The 24,110-nt window shown below is 43.1% G+C and overlaps 1 protein-coding gene across 3 annotated transcripts in view; it reads right to left on the reverse strand.

Moving 5' to 3' along the window:
- Positions 1-24,110, reverse strand: part of WDR20 (WD repeat domain 20) — a 798,308-nt gene that overhangs the window by 629,551 nt on the left and 144,647 nt on the right. For all 3 annotated transcript variants that reach the window (XM_044074541.1, XM_044074540.1, XR_006365229.1), the window contains exon 2: positions 17,824-18,006. In XM_044074541.1, the coding sequence (XP_043930476.1) occupies positions 17,824-18,006 (183 nt within the window). The remainder of the gene's footprint in view (positions 1-17,823; positions 18,007-24,110) is intronic.

Genomic DNA, 24,110 nt, shown 5'->3' on the forward strand with positions numbered 1-24,110 from the left:
CTTGAGCCTCCATAAGTCTCAGCTAAAACCATTGAATGTAAAAGTCACCTTTCCTGTGAGCTCTTCTGCATAAAGACCAACAAAACAGGCTTATTGTCCACATACAAGACTGGGTTTCTAAATCCAACATGGCAGCAAGACTGCCTCTTGTAACCAGGTCAATGACAGGAAATATCTCAGAATCTTGACATACACAGCCTCCTGCACATTGACAGGTCCCCGGACAAGGCAGAACATGCAAAAAACTGCAGTGCTATTTCAGAGAGAAGCGGTGCCAGTCTGCACATTCCTTACAGGCCACCACTCCCACTTACCGTACATCAAGAAGGAACTTATGTGGTAGATAAGGCAAACCTATCTGAACCACAAGTGCCCCCTTCAGCATACAGCAAGGGTCTCATTCTCACAATGGGCTTCTGGGACTCTGCATAAGTAGCACACATGGGGGAGCAAAGTCCAAAGGACTTGAAACATATAAATGCTGACAGTTATGCTAGTAATCAGAATTCAAACACATGCCAATGGGAACTCTGCAAATCCATACAGAAAATACCATGGTAACGTAGCAGAAAAGTAAGTTGGGGGGGTTCGTTCTTATCTCCTGTACAGACTAGTCATACAGGTAGGAGGAATGGCACAGGAGGAAAGGATGACATCCATGACACATTATACTCATCCTCAGAAAAGCAGCTCTGCACACCATCAGAGAAGAATAACAGACTATAACAAATGGAGGTTACACAAGGAAGTGTTCTTGCATTTAGTCCACAAATGGGGTGCACCAGAAGTAGACCTTTTGGCTCTTTCAAAAAAAAGAGAGAGAGAGAAAACTGAGAAAGGTTGCACCAATATATCCATAAGAAAAGTCAAGGAAACAATTGTCTTTCCCATTCGTGGGCAGGTTTGTACCCCAGGGTATTAAGAAAGATTGAGGAAGACAGGCCAAAAATATTACTGATACCAACGTTTTGGCCCAGGCAGCACTGGTTCTCCCCTTCTACTGAGCCTAGAAAGGGAACTCTCTCAGAATCTGGACTTCAATCCGGAACACAAAACTGACTACAATCCAAGCTTTCAGACATTAAGGCTGGCATCGTGGCACGCATCCCTTCCAGGCATGTTTTCTGAGGATGTGGTGAACATACTGAAGAAAGCCAGAAAACCCAGTTCAATTTTATTTATTTATTTTACATTTGTTGACCGGGCTAGTCCAGCTGGATATATGTCCATTTTCAGTGGAGGCCCGGGGAGAAAAGCTCCAACGGTATTACATTACAAGTAATTCACAGAAACAGACAAAACAAGGTAAAAATTATAAACACATTGAGTCAGAACATGAGATACACATGCAGACAGGCATAGTCATAGCAGGAAATTACATAAACTAAGTTTGATATTTGGTATACAAATTCTAAAAATATAAGTATATAATATGGAAAAAGGTGAAAGAAAATAATAAAAATATTTAAAAAAAATATATTTTTTTTTTTTTTTTTTTTTTTTTTTACATATGTCTATAGGATGTTGTGTGAGGAGGAATTAAGGAGGAAAGGAAAAAGGAAGGTTAATCCGGGTTGTTACAGGAACAAAGCCAGTGTTCATTGAGATGTGTTTTCAGCTGTCTTTTAAAGAGTGGAAGACTAGACAAAGATGAGATATCAGATGGCAGTTTGTTCCACATTTTTCCAACAGAGTTAGAAAAAAAGGCGGTCACCTGCAGAGTTATTTGGTTTGGTAATATTAACCAGTAGTCTGTTTGAAGAGCGTAGGTGTTTCAAGTTATTATAAGGCGTAATGAGGTTAGAGAGAATTGGTGTTTTAGAAGGCTGATATAGAATTTTGTGAGCAGTTAAGAGCTGTTGATAAATGAGCCTGTTCGGAAGTTCAAGCCAGCCTAGTTGTTTTAGGTTAAGACAGTGATGTGTTCTGAAGAGGGATCCTGTGGCAAATCGAGCAATATTATGGTAAGATGTAGCAAGTTTCTTGAGGTTATTTTTAGAGAGATTGGTATAAATAGGGGAAGCATATAGAAGGGTAGAGATAAGGTGAGAAAGTACAGTTGTGTACACCTACCATAAATGTAGATGTTCGAGTGTCTTCACTGTTGCAGTCATAACTGTAGGGTGATCCTGCCGACAGGCAGCCCGAGGTCGACCAGATTCCCAAAGTCTGGGTCCGGCGTCGGCTGTTCCAGCAAGCACCCTGACGTCAGAATGCAGGGATATAAAGCTGACAGCCGACGCCATCTTCTCCAGTCTTTCTTGCCCCAGATGTCAGAAGTCCCCCCAAAATAACCAAAAGGTGTCCAAAAAGGAAACACAAATACACCACAAAAGAAGAGGAAGATAAGAGGGGATAGGTGGGAGGGAAACACCGACTGCAACAGTGAAGACACTCGAACATCTACATTTATGGTAGGTGTACACAACTGTCTTATGTTCTTTGTGTTTCACTGTTGCAGTCATAACTGTAGGGTGGAATCCCAAAGCTGTGATGAGGGAGGAGGTTATGCAGAAGAAGGGGCAGCCAGAAGACCCTGCAAGACAGCAGAGGCAAAACCTGCCCTAGACTTAAAATACAAAGGGAGATTATAGTGCTTAGAGAAAGTATGCACTGAACTCCAGGTGGCAGCTTCCAAAATGTCCTTGGTAGGAACTCCTCTGAGAAAAGCTGCTGAAGTGGCAGCTGCTCTAGTAGAATGACTTCTAACAGTACCTGGAATTTGTTTCCCAAAGTGAGAGTAACAAAACCTAATCCCATGAGCAATCCATTTGGAAATAGTTTGTTTAGAGATAGCCTTGCCTAGAGAACTAGAGGCATAAGAGATAAGCAACTGATCAGATTTCCTGAAATCTTTAGTTCTGTCCAGGTAAAACCTTAGTTGTCTGTGTACGTCCAATGAATGCAAAATCCTTTCCCCTTTGTTTTAAGGATTTGGAAAGAAAGTAGGAAGGTGAATAGTCTGATTTAAAGCCACTTTAGAAATCACCTTAGGCATAAATGTAGGATTGGTCCTCAAGGCAACTCTGTCTTGGTGGAAAATAAGGTATGGTTCCACAGCCATGAGAGCTTGCAACTCAGAAACCCTTCTGGCAGAAGTCAAAGCTAATAAAATAGCTGTCTTCCAGGAAAGGAACTTGATATCCGAAGCAGCTGCAGGCTCAAAGGGGGGTAAAGTTAGTTTTTCCAAAACATAATTAAGGTCCCAAGCAGGAACAGGAGGAGTTCTGGGAGGTCTTAAATTCTTAGCCCCTCTCAAGAATTGTCTCACCAGCTGGTGAGAAAAAATGGGGGGATCAGTGTTGTAATGAGCCAAGATAGCCGAAGCATGGATTTTAATGGAAGAAAAGGAGAGGCCTTTAAGAAAAAGGTCTGAGAGGTAAAGTAGAATGGAAGAAATGTCGGGCAAAAGAGGGTTAGAACCTCGGTCCCGCATCCAAATGCAAAATCTTTTCCATTTAGAAGCATAGGATTTTCTAGTGCTAGGACGCCTAGCTTCTAAGAGAACATCCAAAACTTGTTTGGGAAAAGCAGGAGGAGTCAAAGGCCCTTGTAAAGCCAAGCTGCCAGGCAAAGAGTCTTGATTTGAGAGTGAAACATCTGACCCTGATGCTGGGACAGAAGAGAAGGAAACAGAGGCAGAATCCATGGAGGTTCCAAGAACAGGTGTCTTAAAGTTGGATACCAAAACTGCCGAGGCCAATTTGGAGCTATCAAAATGAAAATTTTGGGTTTGTCCCGTTTTATTTTCAGTAACACTCGAGGCAGAAGAGGAAGAGGAGGGAAGGCATATCCCGAAAGATTCCTCCAGCTGAAAGACAGGGCATCCACTTTCCAAGCTGCTTTGTGGAAGGACCTGGTGCAAAAGAGAGGCAGCTGATGGTTGAGATGAGATGCAAACAGATCTATCTGAGGGACTCCCCAAACTGCTGTAATCCTGCTGAATATGTTGGGGTCCAGTATCCATTCGTGAGGATCCAAAAGATTTCTGCTTAGGCTGTCTGCTAAGAGATTCTGTTTTCCTGGAATGAATTGAGCTTGAAGATGCAGATTTAGAGTTAGAGCTGTGTCCCATAGGCTCATGGCTAGTCTGCAAAGGGGGTAGGAGTGAGAGCCCCCTTGCTTGTTTATGTACCACATGACTGTGGTACTGTCTGTGCGAATCAGAAGATGGCCTGGTTGCAAAAGACTCTGGAAGGCTAGAAGAGCATTTTGGACCGCCAACATTTCCTTCAAGTTGATGTGCCAGGTAAGATGCTTCTTTGTCCAGTAGCCCTGCTGGCAATTGTTTAGGTAATGTGCTCCCCAAGCATAATCCGAGGCGTCTGTGGTTATGATCCGAGTAGGATGAGGTAGACGAAAGGGATTCCCTTCATTTGAAGCACAAGCCCTGGACCACCAAAGGAACTCCTTTTGGAGGCAGGGAATCAGAGGTATCAACTTCCAGGCTGTGGTAATGCTGAGACCATACACTCTTTAGGTACCATTGAAGTTTTCTCATATGAAGCCTTGCATTTGGAATCAACAGGATGCAAGAAGCCATGTAGCCCAAAGCCTGCAGGAATTTCCTTGCAGTGAGCTGAGTTAAAGTAGCCAAGGTTTTGAAAATTGATGCCAGCTGTACTTGTTTTTCTGGAGTAAGGAAGGCCCTTTGTAAGCTTGTGTTTAGAAGAGCTCCCAAAAAGATCATTTGTTGAGAGCGGATCAAATGTGACTTTTTTGTGTTCACTGAGAATCCCAGTAGTAGGAGAAGACGCTGAACAAACTGTAGATGTTGAAGTAAAAGATCCTTGCTGTCTGCCTGAATAAGGCAGTCGTCCAGGTAGGGGTAAATTTGAATTCCTTGGAGTCTGCAATAAGCTACTACTGGAGCCAGATACTTGGTAAAGACTCTGGGCGCAGTAGATAAGCCAAAGGGCAGTACAGAGAATTGAAAGTGTCTCGAACCTGCCTTGAATCTGAGGTATTTTCTGCATTCCTGTCTGATGGGAATGTGTAAATAGGCTTCCTTCAAGTCCAATGTCACCATCCAAGCATCCTGGGAGAGCATGGGAAGAAGTTGTTGCAGAGTAAGCATCTTGAATTTTGGAATCTCCAGAAAGGTATTTAACACTGAGAGGTCCAGAATAGGTCTCCGTGAGTTTTGTTGCCTTGGGACCAGAAATAGTCTGGAGTAAAAACCTTTTCCCATCTCTGGAAGAGGAACAGGTTCTATAGCTTTCATGGCCAATAAGGCATCCACTTGACTTAAGGCCTCTGACCATTGATGTTTTGGCAGATCTGGCCAGCCTGAAGACCTTGGCAGAGTATGAAAGTGGAATTTGTAGCCTCTTAAAATCACGTCTAAAACCCATTTGTCCTGGGTAATACGAGTCCAATTTTGGTAGAAAAGAGAAAGTTTTCCTCCGAGAGGGGCTTCCAGGCAAGGAGGACCTGTAGCCCAACGGAGAGAGTCACTGGGTCTGCTTCTTTTGAGATTGAGGTCTGTCTTCTCCCCTTCTGGGTGAAGCAGCAGTCCATTGTCTGGACCTGTAAGAGGCCTGAGCCTGCCCCCGACCTCTGGAGCGTCTATATCTTCCCCTTTGAGGCCTGTCAGACGTGGGAAAACGCCAATTTCTAGAAAATCTAGGAGGCTGAACTTGTAAAAAATCTTTTACAGTCTGCATAGATTTTGCTTTTTCTTCCATCTTTTTAATAACCTCCTCAGCCTTGGATCCAAATAAAACATCATGCTGAACAGGGGCATCTAACAGCTTAGCCTTAACCTGTTCTGGTAAATTCTGCTCACGAAGCCAAGCATGTCCCTTATAACAGTACCAGAGGCAGCAGCCCTGCAAGAAGCTTCTAAGACATCAAAACCACAATGTAAACTATGTTTGCTAACTTGTTCAGTTGCATGCAAAACATCCTGTAATTCCTTGTCCTCTGCACATGCAGGAAAGGTAGAGAGCTTTTGCTTTAGAACAGACAAAAGAAATTGCTGATACTTGAACATGTGAAACTGGCAATTTAAAGCTCTAATAGAAAGGGTAGCGGAAGTGTAAACCTTCTTGCCCCACCTGTCCAAGGCATGAGAATCCTTTTCAGAGGGGATAGGATTTTTAGAAGAAGCGGCCTTAGCAGCCCTAGAACCCTGAGAAATGGTTTCAGGATCAGCAGAAGGGTTCTTAAATAAGAATTGATGGGAGTCAGGGACTCTGTAAAATCTATTAGGCTTAGAAGGAGCAGGCGGCAAGGAATCAGGATTTAGGCTAGCTTCAGAAAAAGCATCATCCACAATATCAAGTACAGGAGGAATAGCCAAAGGTCTGTGTTGAGGGAGAAGGAGAAATTCCCTAAGTCTCTTCTTGGAAGCAGAGTAATCCTGACCTTCCCAATGAAAATGCTCCCTCATCTCATGTAAGGTTTCCCCAAAAGAGAAATCTTCAGGGGAAGAAGCAGAGGGAATAGAGTCCTCTGCATCAGAATCCTCATAAGGAGGAAAAGAATAATCCTGGTCAGAGGAAGAGACAGAAGACACAGAAGCCTGATCAGAAGAATCATAAGGAATATCCTGTCTAGGCCTTTTTTCTGGAGGAGGGTGAGAACCCCTAATCATTGTAAGTAAATCTTCAGCCATCCAAAGTAATTGCTTCTGGGACTTGGGAGCTGTATCCGAGGAAGCTTGTGAAGAAACCCTTGGTTTAACAGGAGTCTTTGACTTTGCCTTTGTCTTTGTAGAAATAGTGATATTAGAAGGCCTGAAAACCCCCTCAGAAGCCGGTACCTGCACAGCGGTTCCGGACCCATCTGAAGGAGCGGCGTCCGAAGGTCCTGCAGCAGTTAAAATACTAGGCCTAGAAGGCTCCCCATGGGAGTCCGTGTCAGCCATCGGTTCCGAAGTGGCGGATGACAGGGGCTGCAAAAGCGCCTCACTAATGACCGCCGAACCCGAAGCTGGCTCCGGCTGCAAAATATCATGTTTGGACCTTGGAGGCCTATCCTTGTCTTTGCGTTTCTTTTGAATTCCGGTTGTCGGTAAAGTATCAGATGACATCCTATAATTGAATCGTCTACCGAAATAATTCAAGGCCCAATCGTACCTACGCTTGATAGTGCGAGAATTAAACCTGGCACAGAACCGACAGCAAGAAACGTCGCAGTCAGGGCCTAAGCAAGGTAGACAGTAAGAGTGGAAATCTTTATGAGGTAATTTGTTTCCCACACAATATACAATTATTAACTTTTTCTGACATCAGAGGAGCAAGAAAAAAGTTTCCCCAACGGGGTACTTAGCTTGAGAAGAGAAGTAGAAAACTTCGGACCGAAGACAATCAAAGCACGTTGTCTGAAAACGCCAACCAACGACTTGCGAGCTGCTTTCCACCGCACAGCAAGAAAGACTGGAGAAGATGGCGTCGGCTGTCAGCTTTATATCCCTGCGTTCTGACATCAGGGTGCTTTGCTGGAACAGCCGACGCCGGACCCAGACTTTGGGATTCTCTGGCCGACCTCGGGCTGCCTGCCGGCAGGATCACCCTACAGTTATGACTGCAACAGTGAAACACGAAGAACATCTAGCTAAGGTGGTCCGAGCTTCAGGTGTAAGGAATGGTTTGATTCTATGAAGGGAACCATTCTTTTTGTTTATTACTCTTATTGTGTTGTTTATATGAGAATCAAAATTGAGATGGTTGTCAATAGTTATTCCTAGTAGTTTTGTAGTAGAATCAGGAGAAAGCAGAGTGTTATCAGGGGAAGTAATAGAGAAGTTAAGAAAGGTTGATTTGTGGGTAGGTGAGAACAATAGCAACTTTGTTTTCTTGGGGTTGAGGAGTAGGCAACGGTCAGAGAATCAGTGTTCAACAGTGGAAAAAGCTTCTTGGGTAAGTGACAGGAGTTCAGTCTGAGAAGCAGTGCAGATTATAGTGGAATCGTCTGCATATTGTATGCAAGTAGTGTTTGGAATAGCTGACTGGAGGTAGTTAAAGATAGAAAATAGGAGTGGGCCAAGGATAGACCCTTGAGGTACACCTAAAGAGACAGGAAGATTAGATAATGAGTTTTTCCAAAGTACTGCCTGCTGACTGTTTTCTAGGTAAGATATAAACCAGGATAAGGAAGAAGGATGAATTGAAAGAGATTTTAGTATGTGCAGAAGAAGTTTATGATTAACCATGTCGAAAGCTTTTGAAAGATCTATGAAGATAGAAGATGATAGATTAGTGTTGTTATGGTTATGGTTGACAGCGTTAGTAAAGGAGAGTAATGCAGTAGTGGTACTGTGAGAAGGTCTAAATCCATGTTGACTGTTAACAAGTAGGTTGTTATGGAGAAGGTGGTTAAGGAGTTGTTTATGGATACACATTTTTCCATGATTTTGGCTATAGGTGATAGCAATGCTATGGAACGAAAATTAGAGAAGTCATTAGAATTGCCCCCTTTGTGTAGTGGGATGATGTGAGATATCTTCCAAATGGAAGGGAAAATGCCTTCCTTTATAGATCTATTTATCAGGATTGAGATGGGATAGGCAATGGCTTTAGCTCCTATCTGCAGAAATTCTGCAGGAAGTTTGTCTGCAGAGGGGGTTGGTGGGTTTAAGTTTATGGAGTAGGGATGAGATAAATGAGGTAGATACAGGTTGAAGGTAAAGGGGAAGAGAAGTATGTAAAGTAGGTGTGGGTAATTTAGAGGTGTCAGGAGGTAGGTGATTTGCTATAGTTTGGATAGTATTGGTGAAGACGGAGTTGAAGTCATTAGCTATTTGTGTAGGATTGTTTGGATTAGAGTCCTGGGGGTTTGGTGTGAATGACTGGCCTAGGGATAGAAGATTATCAATACTAGCCCCAAATTTTTGGGGTTCTTTTTTGGTGGTTTGTTGTAGTTGACAGTAATAGTTCTTTTTATCTGCCAGGATGGCTTTTTTGTACTATTTCTAAGCTCTCCGAAGTTATGGTGGTCAATTAGGTTCTTAGTGGAACGCCATTTATCCCAAGATTTATTTCTGAGAATGATTTTTTGCTTAGTATTGCTGGTTAGCCAGGGTGCTGTTTTAGCTTTGGTTCTAATAGTGCGACTTGGGGCATGGTGATCTAGTATGGATAGGAATGCAGAATTAAAGTATTCAACAGCATCATTAAGTGGAAGGTATTTTAGTTGGGACCAATTACATTGTCTTAGTTCAGCAAGAAACTGATCAGAGTTGAATTGTTTTTTTGATCGTAGTGTTTTGTAGGTGGTACGTAAGGCTAGGTTTGATTTGTGTCTAATGATATAAGTTAGTGAGTGGTCACTTAGATCATCTGGAAAGGTGCCTAATTGATAGATTTGTTGGGGAGTATTAGTAAGAATCCAGTCCAAGATGGTTTCCTTATTGTTGGTTTTATTAGTTCTTATAGGACTACTAATGAGTTGTTTAAAGCCATATAGGTTTATATGGGAGGTGGGGTTAGTACTGTTACAGGAGTTGTTACAGGAGTACCAATTGATGTTAAAATTGCCTAAGACTAATGTTTCTTGAGGGAGGTTGGTAGAGAGAATATTGAGGATATGTTTGAGAGTGCTGATATTGTTTCCAGGAGGGAGATATGCACATATGATATTTATGGCTTTAGTAGTATTGACTTGGAGTTTGGAGCTAATTATTTCAGCATTATTGTCAAGGTTAAAAGTCAGATTTAAAGTACTTATTTGGAGTTGTGTTTTGTAGAGAATTGCTACTCCTCCCCCTTTTTTGGTAGTGCGATCATGTCTAATGATATTATAACCAGGTGGGGTGATTTCATTGTCTTTGATTGATGGCTTTAGCCATGTTTCACTTAAGCATAACATATCAAATTGATGGGTTTCAAGGAGGGCATGGATTTGACTAATTTTGTTACAAATATTTCGTACATTGAGATGGGCAATAGAGAGAGAATTGCTGGGTATGGAAAGTGAGAGAGATGTAGTTTTATCTAGTACTTTGTGTGTTTTTGTTTTATTATGTTGTGGGCCTGGATTAGGATGAATGTTTCCATCTAACAAAAGGTGGAGGAGTTTAAGGTATTTTGATTGATGGAGTAAGTAAAAGATGTCAGATATTTTCCTGGGTTTAGGTTTACTTAACTTGAATTGAGCTAGTCTATGGTATTTGGCAAGAAAATCTTATTCATCAAAATGGGAAAGGTTCTCCCATTAGTGCCTAAACATGGGACATGACCCAGAATCAGCTCAGGTGCCTTTAGTTCTCACCTTTCTGTCACACCTATACAAAAGCAGGGCTATCTTATTCCTCTCTGTAGTACATGTTTCAGCCACCTCTCCCTATCAGACTCTGGACCCCCCCCCCCCAAGATGACTAAAAACAGTTCATGAAAGGGGTTCTTCATCTGTGACTACCCAAATGAGAGAATGCACCACTACAGGCTCTTGATTTCATGTTGGAAATGAAAAAGCTTACTCTCCTTGAATCACCTGCATCCACCCCTATCAGGTTTCTATCTTGCAGGACTGCCCTTTTGGTAGCTTTGATCTCAGTTAGATGCATCTCAAAAATGCAAGCTCTCATGTGCACAAAATTTTTCCTGGTGTTCTACAAAGTTAAGGCCATTCTGTGTTCCAGTCCTCCTTTCTTACCAAAGGTGAAGAAAGAATGGTCATTAAACAGTACTTCATTTACCAGTGCTTTTCTCCTCACAAAATAATGGGAAAAGCATCTTGTATTCCTTAAATGTGCAAAGACAGCTGACCGTTCTACTTGGACAGGACTACGAAAAAAAAAAAAAAAAAAAAAAAAAAAAAAAACTAATCAGCTCTTTATTTCCTTTGAAAAATGTAGACAAGGAAAGCCTGTCAAAATGCAAACCATATCCAAATGGACAGCACACTGTACTGGCTTTTGCTACAATGTCTAGAAAAGTACAGTTTTGTACCTACCATAAATGTAGATGTCCGAGAGGAATGCATCTGCAGTCATAACAAATGGGTTGTCCTGTCATCAGGTAGCCCTTCGGTCGGCCGGATTCCAAAGTCTGGGTCTGGCTTCGGCTGGTGTCGCACTTCACCCGACGTCATTGCGGCAGTTTTCGGGTATAAAGGCATCAGCCGATGCCATTTTCCTCAGTGTTTCTTGCCCCAGATGCCAGGTGCCCTCTTGGTAGGCTAAATTTGGATAAATGCCAAAGTTTCCAAATAGTAGAGAGCAAACACACAAAATAAACATGTATGTATGTACATATATACAAACAAATACACCATAATAGATCCCCCCCCAAGCTAGCTGAAGATTGGTAAGTACCCTAGGAGTACCTCAGAGGGGAAGGAGGGTGGGTAATCCAGACTGCAGATGCATTCCTCTCGGACATCTACATTTATGGTAGGTACAAAACTGTACTATGTCCTTCAAGGATGCATCTGCAGTCATAACAAATGGGTAGAATACCATAGCTAAACTAGGGGAGGAGGAAATGAGAATAGATTATGGTGTAGTCAGGATCCCTTGCAAAACAGCAGTGGCAAAGCCAGCACGGGATCTAGAATAAAGAGGTAAGTTATAATGCTTGGCAAATGTATGCACGGAGGTCCAAGTAGCAGCCTCTATAATGTCCTTGGTAGCCACTCGTAAGAAAGCTGTGGTAGTGGCTGTGGCCCTTGTGGAGTGAGGCCTGATGTTCTCTGGAGTTTTCTTTCCATGGTAGGAGTAACAAAGTCTAATGCAATTTCCTATCCATTTGGAGATTGTCTGTTTAGAAATTGGTTTTCCTTCTTTTCCTGTTGCATAAGCTACCAGAAGCTGGTCAGTTTTTCTATTGTTTTTTGTCCTGTCCAGGTAGTAGCGTAATTGCCTGTGTACATCCAAGGTATGTAAGAGCTTTTCTCCCCTGTTCTGTGGATTGGGGTAGAAAGTAGGAAGGTGGATAACTTGATTTAAAGAGACTCTGGATACCACCTTAGGCATAAATGTAGGATTTGTTCTCATGGACACTCTATCTTGATGGAAGATCAGGAAGGGTTGTACTGCCATTAATGCTTGTAGTTCAGAGACCCTTCTTGCTGAAGTTATTGCCAGCAGGAAGGCAGTCTTCCAGGATAAGTATTGCAAGTCTGCTGTAGCTGCTGGCTCGAAAGGAGGCAGAGTCAGTTTTTCTAGCACAAAGTTCAAGTCCCATGCTGGCAATGGAGGTTTCCTGGGAGGTTTTACATTTTTAATTCCCCTCAGAAACTGTCTGAGCAGAGGATGCGAGAAGACAGGAGGATCCAAGCTGTATTGTGCTGAAATAGCTGATGCATGTATCTTGATGGAGGAATAGGACAGGCCTGACTGGTAGAGCTCAGCCACGTACTCCAGGATGTTGGCTATGTTCACCAGTGTCACATCTTGCCCTTTTGCAGCACTCCAGATGAGATATCTTTTCCATTTTGCTGCATAATTCTTTCTTGTTGAAGGTCTACGAGCCTCCAGGATTATGTCCTTAACCCTTTGGGATAAATTAGGGTTAATTTCTGTCATGTAATGTTCCAGGCAGTTAGTTGCAGAGTTTTTAGGCTTGGATGCAGAATGTTGTAGTTGTTCTGTCAGCAGTAATGGAATCAGTGGAAGTTTCCATATTTGTTCCCTGGACATGCTCCTCAGTAGTGGGTACCAATGTTGTCTTGGCCAGTCTGGGGCTATCAGAATGATCCTCGGACGTTCCTCTTTGATCTTGAGAAGCACCTTGTGCATCAAAGGAAGTGGTGGGAATGCGTATGCTGTCATGCTTTTCCAACTGAAGGATAGGGAGTCCACCTTCCAAGCAAGTGGGTGGCAAGTCCTTGTGCAGAATTTCTTCAACTGGTGATTGTATGGGGATGCAAACAGGTCTATTTGTGGCAATCCCCATTTTCTTGTGATGGCTTTGAAGATGTCCGGATGCAGCATCCATTCGTGGGCATCTGTTATAGTTCTGCTTAATATGTCTGCTAGAATGTTTTCCTTCCCTGGAACATAAATTGCCTGTAACTGAAGGTTGTAACCCAGAGCCACATCCCATAGGTCTAGTGCCAGCCGGCACAGGGGTATGAGTGTGCCTCCCTGTTTGTTGATGTACCACATAACTGTGGTGTTGTCTGTCCTTATCAACAGCTGGCCTTCGTGGAGAAGAGGTCTGAATGCCTGGATTGCTAATTTTACTGCCATCATTTCTTTTAGATTTATGTGCAGATGCAGTTGGTCTTGAGTCCATAGGCCTTGAATGCACTTGTCCATCATGTGTGCCCCCAACCGAGGTCTGAGGCATCTGTCGTGATAGTTTGTCTTGGATGACTTTTGCTGAAGGGCAGTCCTGTGTTTGATTGACAGGCCTGTGCCCACCATAAGAACTCTTGTTTCAGGCATGGGATCATTGGAATTTTGGCTTCCAGGCTGTGCTTGTGCGGAGACCACAAATTCTTTAGGTACCACTGTAGCTTTCTCATATGAAGCCTGGCATGAGGGACCAGAATTATGCAGGATGCCATGAAGCCTAGAGCTTGTAACACTTTTCTTGCAGTTAGATGGCTGTGTTTTGTTAATGCCAAAAAGTAGAGAGGAAGTTGTTCTTTCTTTTCTGCAGTTAGAAATGCCATTTGTTTTGATGTGTCCAGTTCTGCACCCAGAAAGGTTATTATTTGGGATGGAATCAGCCTTGACTTTGAATTGACTGTGTATCCCAGGGCTTGTAGCAGGTAGATGACTCTTTGTAAGTCTTCTGTTAATTTGTTTTTGTTGTCCGCTTGTATCAGGCAGTCGTCCAGGTAGGGATAGATTTGAATCCCCTGAAGTCTGCAATGAGCGATTACTGATGCCAGGCATTTCGTGAACACTCTGGGCGCAGTAGATAAGCCAAAGGGCAATGCTGAGAATTGATAATGCTCTGATCCTGCAAGAAATCTGAGGTATCTTCTGCAAATTGGTCTTATGGGGACGTGCAGGTATGTCTCCTTGAGATCTAGAGTTACCAGCCAAGACTCCTTGCCCAGCATGGGAAGAAGCTGCTGTAGAGTGAGCATTTTGAATTTTGGAACAATGAGGAATGTGTTTAGAGCGGACAGATCTAGAATAGGCCTCCATTTGTTTTCCTTTCTTGGTACCAGGAAGAGCCTGGAGTAAAATCCCTTCCCTTGCTCCATAGATGGTACCTTTTCCACAGCTCTCATTCTTAGTAATTGAGATATTTGTTTTAGAGCTTCTGTCCTTTGAGTAGGTGGTAGGTTTGGCATTCCTCTCTTTCCTGGTAGAGTATGGAAATGGAACCTGTAACCTTGGTCTATAGTTTGCAAAATCCATTTTTTTTTTCTTGTAATGCAGTGCCAGTTTCTTGAAAATAAGGTTAGCTTTCCGCCTAAGGGTGCTTCTAGTTGTTCCCTGGTAGGCGGTGTCACCGCCAAGTCACTGTGATTGAGTAGTTGTAGTGGTGGTGGCTGTGTCCGTGCCTCGTTGGTTGTTACCCTGCCACTGGCGACCCCTGTAGGCACCTCTGGTTTGGTTTCTGCCTCTAGAGCGCCTATTCCTGCCTCTTTGTGCCTTAGAGGACTCCGGAAAGGACCAATTCTTGGAGGGCCAATTCCTGCTAAACCTTGGAGGTTGAACTTGTAAGAAATCTTTTACGGTTTGCACAGATTTTGCTTTCTCTTCCATCTTTTTGAGAACCTGCTGTGCGGGGGCACCGAATAAATTGACCTTGTCCATAGGTGCATCTAAAAGCTTAGATTTGATATGGTCTGGTAATGCCTGTTCTTTCAACCATGCATGCCTCCTGATAACTGTGCCCGTCATGGCTGATCTAAAGGAAGCCTCCAGTGCATCATAGCCACATTTTAAAGAATGGTTACTAACCTGTTGAATGTTATGTAACATTTCTTGAACATACTTTTATCTAAAGATTCTTCAGAGGACAGCTTTTAGTCAACTGGTCAAGCATAAACTCTTGATATTGAATCATATGAAATTGGCAATTCAAAGCTCTAGCTGACAAAGTAGCAGAGGTGTAAACTTTTTTACCCCATCTCTCTAAGGACCTGGAATCCCTTTCAGAGGGGAGGGGGTTTTTAGAAGAAGTAGCTGCTACAGCTTTAGGGCCCTGGGGGATAGTCTCTGGATCTGCAAAAGGGGCCTTATATAAGTGGTGATGGGTGTCCGGGACCCTGTAGTACCTATCTGGTTTAGCAGGAGCCGGAGGTAAAGTGTCAGGAGAAGTGCAAGCATCATTAAATGCATCATCAACAACAGATAGAACTGGAGGAATAGCTAGAGGCCTATGCTGTGGTAAGTGTAGAAAAGTCCTAAGCCTTTTTCTTGAGTCTGAGAAATCTTGACCCTGCCACTGGAATTGTTCCCTCATAGCATGCAAGGTTTCCCCAAAGGAAAATTCCTCAGGAGGAGAGGCTGAAGGGATGGACTCCTCAGCATCGGAGTCTTCGTAAGGAGAATAAGAAGCCTCAGGAGGATCAAAATGTTCTGAATCATCAGAAGAATCATCTGTGGCTACTGGCTCAGGGGGCTCTGCTCTAGGTCTCTTTTCTGGAGGAGGGAGAGAGGCCCTGTCTGGATGAGGCTGGGATCCACGGATTAAAGTGATGAGATCCTGTGCCAAAGAAAGCATATGGGAGCTGGAGCTGGGCCTGTGAGAGGGGGGGCTTGGCAGGCACTGGCTTGGAAGTTTTGGCTACTTTAGCCCTGGCAAAGGCCTTAATAGACATAGCTGGAGGAGGCCTAGCAGCTCCACGTGCAGGAGTAGAAATATCTAGTGGAATGGTATCTGATAAATCCTGTGAAATCGCAACAGAAGGCTGGATTTCAGAAGCCGTTTCTACCAGAATAGAGGATGCCTCAGTAGAAGGCAAGTTGTCGGCTGAAGAAAGAACCGCTTGCTCGGTTTCGGCCGAAACTGAGACAGTCGCGGATTGCTTGGCCATGGTTTCAGCCGAAACCGCGGACCGCGAGTGTTGGTCCTTTTTTTTGCGTTTTTTAGTTATTTGCGTAGTCGGAGGATCCGACGGCATAATGTAGGCAAAATCGGAGCCGAAAATCTGTTCAGCAAAGTCCGAGCGACGTTTCAGCGTCCACCGGTTAAAAGAAGCACAGGCTAGACAAGCTGCTACGTCGTGGTCTGGGCCTAAACAATGTATACAATAGGAGTGGAAATCTTTATGAGGTATTTGTTTCCCACAAGATAAACAGTTATTAACTTTCTCTGACATCGGCTGAGGCAAGAAAGAGTCCCCAACGGGGTACTTAGCTTTATAGAAGTAATCTCTGGATCTGACCGACCGGCACTTGCGAACAGCTTCTGCTTCGGGCGCCACGCGGCAAGAAAGACTGAGGAAAATGGCGTCGGCTGATGCCTTTATACCCGAAAACTGCCGCAATGACGTCGGGTGAAGTGCGACACCAGCCGAAGCCAGACCCAGACTTTGGAATCCGGCCAACCGAAGGGCTGCCTGATGACAGGACAACCCATTTGTTATGACTGCAGATGCATCCTTGAAGGACATCCAACACCTGATAAAGGTAAGAGTTCATTTCGGCACGGCCACAGATTCCACCTACAGCATACCTTGCAAAGGTACCTACGAGCCACATTAGCAGCAGCTACCCAGTCTTCTGTTGGCTCCTTTGCCATGTATTACAACTTAGCAAGTATTTCAGGAGCTATGTCAGGTTTTGTGATGGGCATTCTGTAGAGCCATGTGTCCCTGTCCCTTAAAACAAGCCAGAGACCCTCTTTTCCTTAAGCTCAGGGAGTCAATCCACAAGACAGTACTGCAACAGTGAGCAACAATGAATATAGTGTCACTGTGTAAGAACCTAAATGTAGATGCTCAAGTACATTCACTGCTGCACAACCATCTCCTTTCCTGTCCCTGCTATCCCTGACTCACCCTTGGACTGGGCACCCAAACTGCACTCCACCTTCACCTTGCTCCCCTCCCCTATCCTTTTTAAAATATGTTACTCTCTCCTTCCAAGTGGTAATTAAAGCCTGCAGTTGCAGGCTTTGCAGATCCTTTTTGTAGGGCTCTTCTACCTGGGCTGAATCATTATTTGGACTCTTAGTAGCAATTTCTGAATATACTATGGTAAGAAAGACCTGAAGGTGGTGCCAGCCAACATCCTGCAGGGAGAAAATCTGCCTCGCTTGAAAAGAAAAGGTAAAACCTCTGGTATTTGGGTATGACATCAAGCTCCTGCAGGCAGAAATTTCAAGACTCAGTACTACAACAGTAGATATACTCATGCATCTGCAATTATGGCAAGTTCCTACACAACTACGGCTGTTGGGTAACATTTTGCCTCTTACTTCAAATTCAACAGGGCTTCAGACTTGACTAGTCTCCATGATGCTTGCTGTTTTTGGGCAAGATTGGAATTCACTCCCAGTTTGGTGACTAGGACTGTGCAAACTTGGCAAACTTGTAACTACCATATGCAAATTCTACAGAACACTGTACAACTATATGCACATGCATGAATTTTTTGTACTATTTTCCAGTTCACATTTCTGTTACTTTAACTTCCATAGTAGGTTGTCCTCTTTAGCTACAAATACATCTGAAAAGAGGCACTTGTGGTAGCTGCATTAACTGAAATTATCAAATGACCAACTCTTAATTCGTTTTTTCAGACTTGTGTTTTTATTACGTTTTGATTTTATCTGATATTTTACCTTCAAGCCATAACACTATAACATGCCAATGCATGGCCTTTTTAATTTACACCTAAGGCTCTATTCCTTAGATACTTAACAAATAAGCTGCCTAACTCAAAGGAAAACAAAAGGACCTATAACATTTTGTGACATCAAAAAGCAAAATAAGACAAACAACTACAAAAGTGTAATTTACCTCTTCATTAAATAATTTGCTAGTTTCTTTCTTTATAGGATCTATAAGTTGCACCTGGCCAGCAGAGAACCCCACTAACAGGGAGACGCTTTCAGCTGTTGCTGTTAAATGATTGAAGTCGTGGCACGTAGGTTGCGTTCCTTTGTAAATTCGTTTGTCTATAGGTTTACTTAAATCAGCTGCCTAAAACAGAAAATTAAAAAAAAAAGGCGTTTGTAAAGAAGAATTTTTTCAAAGAACTTGCAAAATTAAGGTCGTTTGCAATTAAATAAATGTTATAGAAAAAAAAGTTGTGTACTTACCGTAACGTTAGATATGGAAGAGCAGATCCATCCTCAGAACTGATGGGCCTAAAGAGGTAGGCAGGAGAACTGTTCAGCAAACAAAGCTTTCATAGGTTAAGTACCTCCCCCATCATATAATGAAAAGTAGAATTCTCCAGACTGAAGTTAGGCATGCTAAAAGTAAATATTAAGATGCATGAAATCTTTTTTGCCAAGATGGGGGACGGCAGATGAAGACAGAGGGTGGAACTACTCTTCCATATTTAGCATTATTTCAAGTAAGCAGGTTTTATATCCAACAGATCCGTCCTCAGTAACTGACCCAAAACTGCATCTACTGAGTGACCCTTCCAGGACAGTATGATGTTGACCATTAGACATTAACTCTAGCCTGTAATGCTCTGCAAAGGTATTAAGAGAAGACTTGATAGCTACTTCATGAAAAATATCAGACTAGAGGTCTTAGACAAGGCTACCAAGCTAGTGAAACCACTAGCACAGTGAGCTTAAAGTACTACCGGCATGAACACAAGACAGCAAAATCTGATGCATTCAGAAAACTATCTAGCAAGGGCAACGTTTGACATTTTATTGCTTAGTTTGTTACAAAGGAAAAAAGTGGCTCTCTACAGCCCTAATACTGGCCAAGTAACACCTCAGTTGAAAGTGCACTCACTATACACTGAGGCAAGTACTCCCAAGTATTTAAACATGATGGAAAAAGGCAAAAGTAAATTAATCTATTCAATGAGTTCTGGCTCAGCTGTAACTTTAATCATAAAAAAGGTGTTGGTTCAAAAAACAGAATTCTGTCTTTATGAAATACCAATTAAGGAACCTCAACAGACAGATCATGTAACTCGGAAACCTTTTTGTCTGATGTAACAGTTACTAAGAACAGCATCTTCCAAATCACACATTTTAAATCTGCTGAATCGGCAGATTCAAAATGAGTCCATGTCAATTAGACGCAAAAGGATACTGAACCTCATTTGGCAGGCCTCATGAAAAATATAGTTTGAGAAAGGCACACCTACAAGAAGGGCGTGGAGTCAGTAAAAGACCTCAGCATTTAAGGGGATGGGATTCCAAAGTTAATGCCCATTTATTTTGGGACTACATTTATGTCTAGAATAAAGCATGAACTGTGCAAATGCTTAAAGTATTTAAGAATCTTTTTGCGCTATCCCCAGACGGATGGACAAGTTGACTGTTTTACAGGTTTATAGGTAATTTCTAGGCTAATGACCACAGGGAGCCTTTTTAAGCCTAGTTATGATTCCCAAAGGTAAGAATCAGACCCTGTACCTTGTATCTGTAAACTTAACACCTTAACAATTATGAGAACCCCTTCACAAATGAAAATCCATCCTAAAGAAGGTTGCTGAGGAAGATGGTAAAAAGTACAGTTTTGTACCTACCATAAATGTAGATGTTCGAAGATCCACATTGCTGCAGTCCTAACACTCGGGGTAGTCCGCTGTCCCAGTCGGCCCGAATACCAAAGTATATGGCTGACGTCGGTCAAGGCGCATTAGTCTGACGTCAGGACGTCAGGGTACAAATGCGCATGACCAACGTCATATCCTCAGTCTTTTCTTGCCCCAGATGTCAGAAGACCCTAAAAAGATAAGGCTAAAACCAAAAAACACCACACACTCCTGCGCCAAATATATATACAATATATACAAATTTACAAGAGTATAACCTCACCCACACAACCACCCGTAAACACAGAGGGGAAGGAGGGAGGGTAAATTGGACTGCAGCAATGTGGATCTTTGAACATCTACATTTATGGTAGGTACAAAACTGTACTATGTTCTTCATACCACATTGCTGCAGTCCTAACACTTGGGTAGAATCCCAAAGCAGAGGTAAGGGAGGCTGGCAAATCATAAGGAAGCAGGAGCTGACAACATGCCCTGCAAAATAGCCGTGGCAAAACCAGCCCTAGATTTAGAGTAGAGAGGAAGGTGGTAATGCTTAGAGAAAGTATGCACTGAACTCCAAGTAGCTGCCTCCAAAATATCCTTAGTTGCCACCCCTTAGAAATGCTGTTGAAGTGGCAGTAGCCCTAGTGGAATGAGGCCTAATCCCAGCTGGAATCTCCTTGCCATGATGGGAATAACAAAATGCAATGCAAAACCCAATCCACTTAGAAATAGTTTGTTTTGACACAGGCTTGCCCTGAGAACTCAAAGCAAAAGAAACAAACAACTGCTGAGACTGCCTAAAATCCTTAGTCCTGTTTAAATAATAACGCAACTGCCTGTGTACATCTAAAGTGTGCAAAATCTTTTCCCCCTTATTTTGGGGATCTGCATAAAAGGTAGGCAAATGAATAGTTTGGTTTAAAGCCACACTAGAAACCACTTTAGGCATAAAGGAAGGATTAGTACGTAAAGATACCCTATCCTTATGAAAAATCAGGAAAGGCTCAACCGCCATAAGGGCCTGCAATTCAGACACCCTTCTTGCAGACGTAATGGCTAACAAAAAAGCAGTCTTCCATGACAAATATTTCAATTCAGCAGTAGCTGCAGGCTCAAAAGGTTGTAGAGTGAGTTTCTCCAACACAAAATTGAGGTCCCAAGCAGGAGTAGGAGCTCTACGTGGGGGTCTTATATTCTTTGCCCCTCTAAGAAATTGCTTGAACAAAGGATGAGAAAACAATGGTGGGTCACAATCATAGTGAGCTGAAATTGCTGCAGCATGAATTTTAATGGAAGAGAAAGACAAACCTTTGTCCAATAACTCAGTAAGATATTGAAGAGCCACACTCAAATTTGGCTCAGAAACATCCAAATCCTTTGCTGCACACCAAAATAAAAATCTCTTCCATTTTCTGTACACTTTCCTTGTACTAGGTCTTCTGGCTTCCATAATCACATTCAAAACTTGTTGAGGAAGCTGAGACCTGCTATGGTTCAAAACAGAATATGCCAAGCTGTTAGATGAAGAGAGTGAAGCTTGACATTGAGCAGATGCCCGTCCTTCTGAGACAATAGGTGTGGAATCAAAGGTAAGGGCCATGGAGGCTTCCTTACCAGACTCCTCAGCAATGGGTACCAGTGCTGCCGAGGCCAATCTGGAGCTATTAAAATCATCCTTGGCTTGTCTTGTCTGACCTTTAGAAGTACCTTTGGGAGGAGAGGCAGAGGTGGAAAGACATACACATGAAGATTTTTCCAACTGAAAGAAAGAGCATCCACTTTCCAGGCTGTGTGATGAAACCTTTTCGTGCAAAACTTTGGCAGCTGGTGGTTTAGTGGAGAAGCGAACAGATCTATGTCTGGAGTTCCCCATGACACTGTCAATGTCTGAAATACATGAAGATCCAGTTTCCACTCGTGGGGATCCATGATTTGCCTGCTTAACACATCTGCTAAGGAGTTCTGTGCTCCTGGCAGAAACCTTGCTTGAAGATTCAGCTGCAAACTTAACGCAGTCTCCCACAAAATCATTGCTTGTCTGCATAGAGGATAAGAATGTGTTCCCCCTTGTTTGTTGATGTACCACATGACAGTTGTGTTGTCTGTTAGAATCAACACCTGCCCTGGAAGAAGAAAATCCTTGAAAGCCAGTAAAGCAAACTGGACTGCTAACATCTCCTTCATGTTGATATGTAGATGCTGCAGTCTGGCAGGCCACTTGTCTTGTATCCACTTTCCATTCAGATGAGCTCCCCAAGCTGTGTCTGAGGCATCTGTCGTTAGAATCTGACTCGCCTCTGGTCGGGTCACAGAGAGTCCCTTGTTTAGGTGACATTCCTGAGCCCACCACAAAAATTCCTTTTGAATGCAAGGTATTATTTGAATGACAGTGTCCAAATCCTGGCAGTGCTGTGTCCATACATTTTTGAGATACCATTGTAGCTTCCTCATATGCAGTTTGGCATTGGGAAGTACCAGAATACAAGATGCCATGAACCCTAAGGCTTGAAGGACTGTCCTTGCAGTCAGCCCGGACTGATGAGATAGTTGATGGAAGTAAAGAGAAAGATTCTTTTGTTTGTCCGGGGTTAAAAAGGCCATCTGGGTTGCTGTATTCAGTCTCACACCCAGAAAGCACATGTCTGGAGAGGGTACTAGACTGGACTTTATTTCGTTCACAGAATACCCTAGGCATCTTAGCACTGCTATCACATATTCCAAATGCTGAAGAAGCACGTCCCTTCCTTGAGCCAGAATCAGGCAATCGTCCAAATAAGGATAGATTTGTATTCCTTTTAGCCTGAAGAAAGCTATCACTGGAGCCAGAACCTTTGTGAATACTCTGGGCGCAGTAGATAAGCCAAAGGGCAATGCAGAGAACTGATAATGAGAATTTCCAGCTCGAAAACGCAGATATTTCCTGCAAATTAGTCTGATAGGAACATGAAGGTAAGCTTCCTTGAGATCCAGAGTTACCATCCAGTGATCTTTGCCCAGCAGAGGTAAAAGCTGTTGTAACGTCAACATTTTGAACTTGGGAATGTCCAGATAAGTGTTGAGGATAGACAAATCCAAAATTGGTCTCCAAGTGTTCCCCTTTTTCGGTACTAGGAACAGGCGAGAATAAAATCCTAGGCCCCTTTCTGGCACAGGAACCGGCTGAATGGCCCCTATTTGGAGCAACAGAGAAATTTGCTTGTGAGCCTCTTTCCTTTGTTGAGGAGGAATGTCTGGCATGCCTTTGAAAGGAGGCAAGGTATGGAAATAAAACCTGTAACCGTGGTGAATGATATCCAATACCCATCTGTCTTGGGTAATTAAACTCCAGTTTTCTTTGAAAAGTGCCAACCTTCCTCCCAAAGGTGCTGCCAGACGAGAAGATTCTGGCAGCTGAAAAGGCAGGTCATTGTGTCTGTTTACGAAAGGACTGACCCCTGCCCTCACCAGAAGACTGAGCAGGTGAACTCCCTGTTCTAGGCCTAAAAGAACCTTGAGCTCTGCCTCTACCACGTCTAGACCTACCCCTAGACTGGGAAGCATAAGCAGGATATTGTCCACCCCTTGGTAGGCCAATTTCTACTAAACTTCGGAGGCTGAACCTGCAAAAAATCTTTAACAGTCTGCATAGACTTAGCCTTGTCTTCCATTTTCTTTAGAACTGCTTCCACAGGCGAACCAAACAACACATCAGATTGTAAAGGAGCATCTAAAATCCTTGTTTTCACATGCTCAGCTAAATTCTGATCCCTCAACCAGGCGTGCCTGCGAAGAACCGAACCAGTGGCAGCCACCCTCGAAGAGGCCTGCACAGCATCAAAACCACATTGCAAAGAATGCTTACCCACCTGTTCAGAAACATGAACTAAATCCTGCAACTCTTTACACTCAATACCTTCCGCCAAAGCATCTACCTTAGACTTTAATTGTGAAAGGAGATAATTTTGGTATTTCAACATGTGAAACTGGCAATTCAAAGCTCTCATGGCCAAAGTGGAAGAAGTATACACTTTCTTTCCCCATCTATCCAAAGCCCTAGCCTCTTTATCTGGAGGAACAGGATTTTTAACAACAGAAGCCTTAACACCTTTAGGCCCCTGTGAAACAGTTTCTGGGTCCGCCCTAGGACTCTTAAAAAGATACTTATGAGCTTCAGGCACCCTATAATATCTATCCGGTTTAACTGGAGCAGGAGGCAAAAAGTCAGGGTTCAGAGAAGCCTCTGCAAAAACATCCTCTACCACATCTAGAACAGGAGGTATAGCTAAAGGCCTATGCTGGGGTAGAAACAAAAATTCCCTAAGCCTTTTCCTGGAATCAGAGAAATCCTGACCTTCCCATTTAAAATGCTCCCTCATGGAATGAAGAGTCTCTGAAAATGAAAAATCCTCAGGAGGAGAAGCAGAAGGAGTAGAATCATCTACATCAGAATCAGAGTAAGGGGAATACTCCTGCAAGTCTTCAGCCAAGACTCAGAAGCATCCGAACACTGCTCAAAACTCCCAAGCTCAGGTTCCACCCTAGGCCTCTTATCAGGAGGGGCATAGAACCTCTAATCATTGTAATCAAA

Source organism: Protopterus annectens, chromosome 6.part0, assembly GCF_019279795.1.
Source record: "Protopterus annectens isolate FY-2018-M chromosome 6.part0, PAN1.0, whole genome shotgun sequence".
In the NCBI taxonomy this organism is placed as follows: Eukaryota; Metazoa; Chordata; order Ceratodontiformes; family Protopteridae; genus Protopterus; species Protopterus annectens.